Source organism: Saimiri boliviensis, chromosome 13 (assembly GCF_048565385.1).
Source record: "Saimiri boliviensis isolate mSaiBol1 chromosome 13, mSaiBol1.pri, whole genome shotgun sequence".
Taxonomy (NCBI): Eukaryota; Metazoa; Chordata; class Mammalia; order Primates; family Cebidae; genus Saimiri; species Saimiri boliviensis.
Window position 1 is genome coordinate 106,276,822 of NC_133461.1, and position 8,548 is coordinate 106,285,369.

General features: G+C 57.4%; 1 protein-coding gene across 7 annotated transcripts in view; it reads left to right on the forward strand.

The window, feature by feature from the left end:
- BLK (BLK proto-oncogene, Src family tyrosine kinase) overlaps positions 1–4,114 on the forward strand; it is a 114,065-nt gene extending 109,951 nt beyond the window's left edge. For all 7 annotated transcript variants that reach the window (XM_074384165.1, XM_074384164.1, XM_074384166.1 and 4 more), the window contains 3 exons: positions 882–1,032; positions 2,524–2,655; positions 3,403–4,114. In XM_074384165.1, coding sequence (XP_074240266.1) covers positions 882–1,032; positions 2,524–2,655; positions 3,403–3,608 — 489 coding nt within the window. In that variant the 3' untranslated portion in view covers positions 3,609–4,114. The remainder of the gene's footprint in view (positions 1–881; positions 1,033–2,523; positions 2,656–3,402) is intronic.
- The last annotated feature ends 4,434 nt before the right edge of the window (positions 4,115–8,548 follow it).

Below are 8,548 nucleotides of genomic sequence, written 5' to 3' on the forward strand. Positions count from 1 at the left end.
GGATGGATTCGTGGATAAACCAATGAAATGCAAGCATAAGGAGAAATGGGATCAATTCTAGTGCTGGCTTCTTGCAGTCGAAAGTCTGATGAGGTAAATGTGCTGTTTTCTGTCTGCCTTCGTTTCTTCATCCATTGATTGAGTGAATAAAGACTTAGTTTCCTCAGCTACAAGGCACCAAGCAGCACAAGCTGCTATCCCTGGCCCAGGCTGGTGAGCTGGGGAGGAGAGACAAGGCTTGTCTTCCTGACGGTCTCTGTCCACCCGGATCGGCCAATGCTCCCTGGGTGCCCCCAGGGAGGTGAGGTCCTCGGTCATAAGTCACCTCATCTAATGCTTGCCTCAACCCCGCACCCTGAAGACCACATCCCTCACGTTCCAGGTCAGGACTGTGGCCCCTCGGGGAGGTGAAGCAGCTTCCTGAGGTCAGTGACTCCAACCGAGGGCTCCCAGCTCCAGGAGCTGTGCTTCCAGCCAGCCGGGGAGAGTCACCTTTCCCTGTCTCCTGCTCCCCATCTCCTTCCTTCCCTTTCTTCTTTTCTCCCTCCCTCTCCTTTTCTCCTGTCTGTGTTCTTCTGCCTTCCATCTCTGCAGACCTTGGACACAGCTGTGTTGAGGGAAAATGAGGAGCGGGGACAAAGGTAGCCCCAGTCTCTCTGATGCCCACGTCGCTGCGCTGCCGTTCTGGGCTTCTAGGAGAGGGGTTTATTCAGCTGAGGAGCAGCACAGCCAACTTTCTACTCTGCCCAAGAAGCAGCTCCTTCCCCAGCAGCCCACAGGGGCTGTGCAGGGGCCGCAGGGTGGGCTCGGTCCTGGTGCGGAGGCCCCATATCAGGGGCCTCCACAGGACAATGTCCTTCACCGTGTGCCTGTCCCCTCAGATTGCTGAAGGGATGGCGTACATCGAGCGCATGAATTCCATCCACCGCGACCTGCGGGCGGCTAACATCCTGGTGTCTGAGACCTTGTGCTGCAAGATTGCTGATTTTGGCTTGGCTCGGATCATCGACAGTGAATACATGGCCCAGGAGGGTGAGCACAGCCCCCAATCACGAGGGAAACCTGAGCCCTTACCTTCCCCAGCCCGCCAAGGCCCCCTTAATTCCTCCCAGCACAGCCCTGAGGGAAGACACCCGAGGGCTAGACGGTTTCCACAACTCTACATCAGCATTTCTTTCACTTGCCCAATGTGTTCAGCAGCATAGTAGTGCCCCAAGACCTCCCACGGAGGACCAGCTTTCGGATAAGGTAGGTTTGGAGAAACAGTAGTCCACCCCCTCCCTGCCTTGGAGATTCCCAGTGTACGTCAACATATTAAAGGCACTGAGAAGTCCTGCAGCAAAGGAACCATTTATGTTTGCCTCACCTAGTGACTTCCAAACTAATTTGAGCTCCAAATACTTTTTTTTTTTTTTCGAGATGGAGTCTCTGTCACTCAGGCTGGAGTGCAGTGGCACAATCTTGGCTCACTACAGCCTCTGCCTCCTGGGTTCAAGCAATTCTCCTGCCTCAGCCTCCCAAGTAGTTGAGATTACAGGCAAGTGCCACTACGCCTGGTTAATTTTTGTATTTTTAGTAGAGACGGGGCTTCATCATGTTGGCCAGGCTGGTCTTGAACTCTTGACCTCAGGTGATCCGCCTGCCTTGGCCTCCGAAAGTGCTGGGATACAGGCGTGAGCCACTGTGCCCAGTCCCAGATACTATTTTTATGTAGCACCTATTAACCTTCCACAGAAGTAGGCTTTCCCAGAGCACACTGTGGGAAACACGGCTCTCGTGCGTGAGCAGCAAGCCTTCTGAATCAGCGGCTCCACAGAGCCCTCTGTCTTACTCTGTGACTGTAACTGAGGTGGAAATCTCCTTCACGAGAGAATCTGAAGTGATCACACACATTTATCAAGCAAGCAAGCTGTATTCGCTTAGCGTACGAGTGACAAGCAGACAGGATATGGCTTGCTCTCTCGGGAACTCTGGCTGGGGAGACCAAGAACAGGAGGCCAGGGGAGGCCATGAAATGCCAGAGCCTGAGGCCTGCTGCAAATGCTGGCCAGGCCCAGCCACCTCGGGCTTCACAGGGTGGCCAGATGTGAGTCCTTCCTCGCAGCGGCCTCCCAGGTACCAGGGTCACCGTTTCCATTTGGTAGGAAGGGACTCATGGAGGCTCCACCAGCTTTGAATGGCTCACCCAGGCTGTGCTTTGTTTATTCATCAAGGCCCCTGTGAGGCAGAACACGCCCCTTCCATCCCAGGTGGAAATGTGGTGGCTGCCCATTGAGGGCACTCACTGTCTTTTTAAAGAACCAAAGTGGGTGACTGCGTGGTACTGGTGTCCATAGGGTCCTTCTGTGCTGCAGATGCCTCTGCACTCACCTGGCATGCGTCCTAGTGTGCGGCAGTGGCTCCCCCACCGTGTCTGTCCTGCGAGGCCCCACAGTGGGGGACTGAGGGAAGGACAGCAGGAGCAGGGGCAGGGGCGAGGGTGCAGGCGTGGCCTCCCAAAGCTGTGCATGGCTTTTCCTGCAGGGGCCAAGTTTCCCATCAAGTGGACTGCCCCAGAAGCCATCCACTTCGGGGTCTTCACCATCAAAGCAGACGTGTGGTCATTTGGAGTCCTCCTGATGGAAGTCGTCACTTACGGGCGGGTGCCATATCCAGGTAGGCGGCTCGCTCTGCAGCTCTCGTGAGCTTCCTGCTTTCCCTGTCGGCTCTGATGGCAGGTCCTGTCCTCATGCCTGTGGCTGCCCCCTTCTTTTCAGTGAGTCCCAGGGTGGGGACGGAGCCCCAGGTGTGGCATCTGGGGTGGAGCTCTGGCCCCTGCATCACTATTGCTCCAGGCCACAGGGCTGTGTCTCCTTCCTCCAGCAAAGGTCATGAGCCCCACAAACTGGAATCAAGACAAAGGGTACACCCGAATTCAGAGTTACTCTCAGTGGTCTGTTCTCAGTTGAGGACAGGTTGTGCCTACCTTGGCATCACACCCATAGTAGATTCCAAAAGCCCCATCCTGAGTGGGCAGAATCGTGGACGTCAGCCCCCAGCCCCTGTCAGAAGGGCTGGACCGCTTGGCCCGGGCAGCTGGGCAGGCTCTGGGTCACCTGCTGCTCTGTGCACCTGCCAGCTGCCCGTGAGTGATGGGCTTGGCTGTGTCCCTGGCAGTCACAGTAATCAAGACAGGGAGGCTTCCATGCACAGAGGACCTGCCCGGCACGCAGGGGAAAATCTACAGCCTCTTTCCTAGGCATTCCCCAAGCAATAAAAACGATTGTCCCCTGAGGCTGGGCCTGTGGGCACTTGCTGTCCCCCGCCTGGGCCCACTGTGCCCCGCGGGCCGCTCAGGGCCCCCACCCACCGAGGACCCCTGCCCCTCATCCCCGCTCGCGGTCCCCTCTGCCTCTGCCGCAGGGATGAGCAACCCCGAGGTCATCCGCAACCTGGAGCGCGGTTACCGCATGCCGCGTCCCGACACCTGCCCTCCCGAGCTGTACCGCGGCGTCATCGCCCAGTGCTGGCGCAGCCGGCCCGAGGAGCGGCCCACCTTCGAGTTCCTGCAGTCGGTGCTGGAGGACTTCTACACGGCCACCGAGCGGCAGTACGAGCTTCAGCCCTAGCCAGCCCGCGCCCGCCGGTGCCCCGTGCCCACCAGTGTGCGGACGACCTCCAGCTCCCGTGCCAGCACCGACGGGCCGCGAAGGCACCGGGAAACCAGAGGGCAGAGGCAGCTCTGCGTGGGGTGGGGGTGGGGGTGGGGGGCCGGAAGGACTCCTTCCCAGGCTGTGCGCCCTCAGGCGAGTTACGCGGCCTCTCTGTGCCTCCCCATTTGTAAAGAGGGCCGCGTCAGTGACCTGGCACGGGCACCCGGAGTACTAAGTTAGCCCCCGAAGGTGTTCGGGATTAGTAAGCTACTGATAAGGCTCCAGTGCTGGGCCTTGATCGAGGAGTCGCTGCCGGTGGCCACGTCCAGGCCGCTGCGCCCTGCGAGGGCCCCGCCCTGCGCCGCTGCAGAAGCTGGACTGGGTCCCCACCCCGCCATCCGATGCCAGCAGCGGCAGCCCCAGCCTAGGCTGCGCTCTGGCACTGCGGAGCTTTCCCATAATAAAGTCACGAGCGTTCGAGATTTCCGTGTCGTTACCGTGACAGGCTGGACATCGCGTGCAGGACGCGCACGGGGCGCACGCGTGGCGCAGCCGGGGGGTCCCGCGTGGCCTGGGCTCCGGGAGCTCGAGCGGGGTCAGCAGGGGGCGCTGTGGCCTCATAAATCCGTGGCCCGGGCCCCGCCGGGAGCGCTGTGGGGGGCAAAGCCCGGAGCTGACGCTGGGAGGCGGCGGTTTGGGGGCGGCCAGCATGAGAGCCCAGCCCCCAAGGCCAGGTGCGCGAACGAGGATCGGGTGACCGTGGGGCGTCGAAGCGCGGCTCCCACTGCATGGAGGCTCTTCACTTTGCTTGTTTTCGTTTTGTTTTTAATGGATCCAGTTTTTATTTGAGCAGTTCAGGTTTACAGAAGAAAAAAAAAAGGAAGTAGTCTCCATAACCCGCCCATGCCCCTGTTACTAACATCTGGCGGTGGTGGCGCATTTGTCACCACTGATGAGCCAATACTGACACAATGTCATTGACCGGAGCCCACCTCTTCATCCGGGTTCTCGCTGCAGTGTCGTACATGCCATGGGTGTAGACGAAAGCAGAGACTTGTACCCACCGTTCTGGGCCCACTGGTTGAAAGCCCCCTGGCCCCACCTGTGCACCCCCTTCCTTCCCCTTGAACCCTTGGCAAACGACTTGTCAGTGTTGACTCCTCTGACTGTGAGAACGCCCCAAGGCAGGACTCTTGCCACCCCGAGTACCGAGGTGGAAACTGAGGCACAAAGCGCTCACACAGCTCACATGCAGCAGGATGGGGGTGGAGGTGGAGGCGAGCTGCAGGCTCGGGCAGCACAGGATGAGAGTGGAGCCTTGGTGGGAGAACCCTGGAGAGGGGGCAGTCCCTGCAGGGGTGCTGGTGACAGCCATCAGCCAGGAAGGATGCAGTCCACATAGCTGTTCATCTACAGTCTCTGGATTCTCCAGCAGCCCGAGGTGGGAGCGTCACCATGGTTACCATGAAGCCGTTTCTGCAGATGAGGAAACCCACAGACTCTATGCCACCAGGCTTCTCTCAGCCAGTTCTTGGCCCTCACAGCCACCACTGGCCATAGGCAAGCGCTGGGCAGGAGAACACAGCACTTTCGGAAGGGGTCTGCAGGGGCAGGCAGGGGCAGGCCTGGAGCCCCGCTGAGGAACCAGGGAAACAGGTGTCCCCCAGCTGCGCCAGAATGCTGGAGGCGGAGGAACCGAGAGGGGGGAACTCTGTTGTCCCAGACAGTGGAGGCTCCAGAAACTGTGGGGCCTCTGACCTCCTCCAGGACTTGGTCACACCAGGTTGCTGGAAGGAGGAAACTGCCTGGCCAAGAACCTGGTCCCAGGGTACGTGGCTGGTGGGGGGTAAACAGGAGTGTGGGACAGCAGGGTTACCGCTCCTGCCAGTGGGGGCCGCTGGGGTTTGTGAATGGGAGGGCCAGGCTCACATGCTGGGGCTCCTGCAGGGTGGGGCTGAGGAAGGAGCTAAGATCACAGGATGAGGAATGAGCCCTTCCTTCCTCTCATGAGCAGGGACCGTAGGCTGGAGCAGCACCTCTCAGCACCCCCACGGGCCCGGTGAAGTGGCTCCCATGACTTGGGAGCTGTCCTCAAGCTGCAAGGCTTGGGACTGTCCCCTCACCTCCCTGGACCCCAGTGTCATCCCCTAAAGATTAAAGAGTCACCTAGTGCTTCACCAACGTCACCTCGGGTTTTTGTTTTAAAATGCAGGCTGGGCGTGGTGGCTTGTGCCTGTAATCCCAGCACTTTGGGAGGCAGAGGCGGGTGGAACACCAGAGGTCAGAAGTTCGAGACCAGGCTGGCCAACATGGTGAAACCCTGTCTCTACCAAAAATACAATAATTAGCTGGGTGTGGTGGCAGGTGCCTGTAATCCCAGCTACTCGGGAGGGTGAGGCACGAGAATCACTTGAACCGGGGAGGTGGAGGCTGCAGTGAGCCAAGATCGTGCCACTGCACTCCAGCCTGGGCAACAAAATCGAAACTCAGTCTCGAAAAATAAAAATAAATAATAAAATAAATTTCAGGTCTTTCAGCCTCTCCCCCTACCACAGAGATTCTGATTCAGTGGGTTGAAGTCTGGATCTGGAAACGTCCTGTTTTATAAGCGCCCCGAGTGATTCCAATGCAGGCATTTCTTCCAGTGCAGCTCTCAGCCCTCATTACTCCCTAGAATCACCTTGTGTGGAACCGGGTCGGGGAGGCATAGTGAAGAGTGCCCGTGCCGGGGTTCCAGGTGAGCATGCTTTATCCAGAGCCTCAGCAGTCTTTAAACGGCCCCAGCTGGTGCCGATATCCACCCGGGATTGAGAACCACGGGGCAGGGCTGTGTGAGGCTGGAAGCACTCCATCCCAGCAGGGCCAGCTCCAAGCACTGGGGGCCACGTTCAGGTCCTGAAACTGCAGGACCGGCAGCTGCCTATGGCGTTTTCCAGCTCTGCCACGCAAGTGACAACCTGCGGAAATCAGAAAAGAAACCCACAAGACCAGCACATTCTCAGAGGTACGTTCTCAAGCAAGGCAAACACCTGACTCTCCTCCAGCTTGGTTGGTGTTCCTGGGAGAGGTGAGGCTGGTGAAGGTCTTGAAGGGCGAGGGAGAGTTTCTCCACGAGGGGGCGCACTTGCCCGAGTCGTGCCGCGAGCCGAACCCGTGTCCTGGTATATTCTTGTTCTGGCCTATGTATGTGTATACAGGATGGGGAGCCCGGCCAGTTCCCAGCCAGAAAGTGAAATGTGAGTGTGTGGGGTAAGAGAGATGGAGAGAGGAGGCAGAGAGCGCATGTGTGGACTAAGGCAGCATTTCCTGCTCTGGGACTTTGCCTTCCTAGTGGGAAGGAGGGTATTTTACGGTGTGGAGTCGGCCTTCTCCCAACCATGTCTGCACACATGAGGACATTACTGGGGGACCATGCCTGAGCCATCGGGGCATACGATCGCTGTCCAGACGCCCAGAGCTCTGATGAGAGGGACAGCCCAGGTCTGGGAACCCCAGACCTCTCCTTGCCTGTGAAGAAGCTGGTGTCCGTTCCAGAGCCAGCACACACCATGGCATTGCTGTGAAGTGGGCAGCAGCAGCGTCTGTGAGTCACAACTTTCAACATCAGGCGCTTGCTCTTCTGGGATGTTTGGCCTCGGAGACTCTGCTTCACTTCTCTGAGCCTCAGTTTCCTCATCTGTGCAATGGGTACAATGATGTCACCTGCCTCACAGGCTTGCTGCGAGGTTTAGAGAAAGCAGCACACAGGAGGCGTTCACCAGCATGCCTGTCTTACGCCAAATGCTCAGAAATGTTCGCTCTCATTAGCGCTTTCATAACCCCAGGGAAGGGCCTTCAGAGACCTTGATTCCCGCCGAGTCCCCAGCCGGGCTTCCCTGGCCTCTGCCATACCTCCCTGGCTCAGGCCTCCAGCTCTGCCGCTCAGATCTTTGTTCTCTTTTTGCTGCTGCGATCTGTTTTGTCTACAGCAATGGTCCTTTATCTAAAGTTTCAGTTACCAGTGGTCAACTGCGGTCCCAGAATGCTGCATGCAATAAGATATTTTGAGAAAGAGGGAGAGAGGGAAGTCACATTCACAGAAATGTTATTAGTATATTGTTATAATTTTCTATTTTATTATTCTTTGTGTTAATTTCTTACTGTGCCTAATTCATAAATTAAACTGTATCATAGATACGTCCGACTAGGAACAAACACGGTGCATACGGGGTCTGGCATTGTCTGCAGTTTGGAGCGTCTAGTAGTTTGGGGGTGCTGGGACGTGTTCCTCGTGGTTAAGGGGGGACTCCTGTACTTTCACACTCTTCCCCCCGTGAGGGCAGAGCTTCCAAAAGAGCACACAGGGTCAGAAACCAAGGACTTCGGCAGGCTGTGTGACTTTGAGTGAGTGACTCCATCCTTCTGAACCCTGATTTCCTTGTCAAAAACAGGACAGTGAGGCCCGCGTCATTCTCAGAGGCGTGCTCTGAGGCGGGGCAGACACCCGGCCTTCCTCCGGCTTGGCTTTCCTGGGCAAGGTGAGGCTGGAGGGTTGCTTTGAGGAGCTAAGGAGTATTTTGGAAATGGAAGAGCGTGTTCATTTGCTGGAACAACTGCCACAGGTGAGGGGGCGTCCAGTTTATGCAGTGGATTGTTCACAGTTCTGGAGGCTGAAGTCTGAGATCAAGGGGCCGGCAGGGGTGGCTTCTGAGGACTCTCTCCTGAGCTCATGGAGGCCACCTTCGCCCTGTGTCCTCATGTGGTCGTCCCTCTGTGTGTCTGTGTCCCCATCACCTCTTCTGATAAGAACACTAGTTCTATGGGACTAGGGCCCACCCATATGGCCTCATTTTACTATCGATTTTTAAAGGCCCTGTCTCCAAATACTGTCACATTCTGAGGCCGTGGGGTTAGGAATTCAACACAGGAATGTGGAG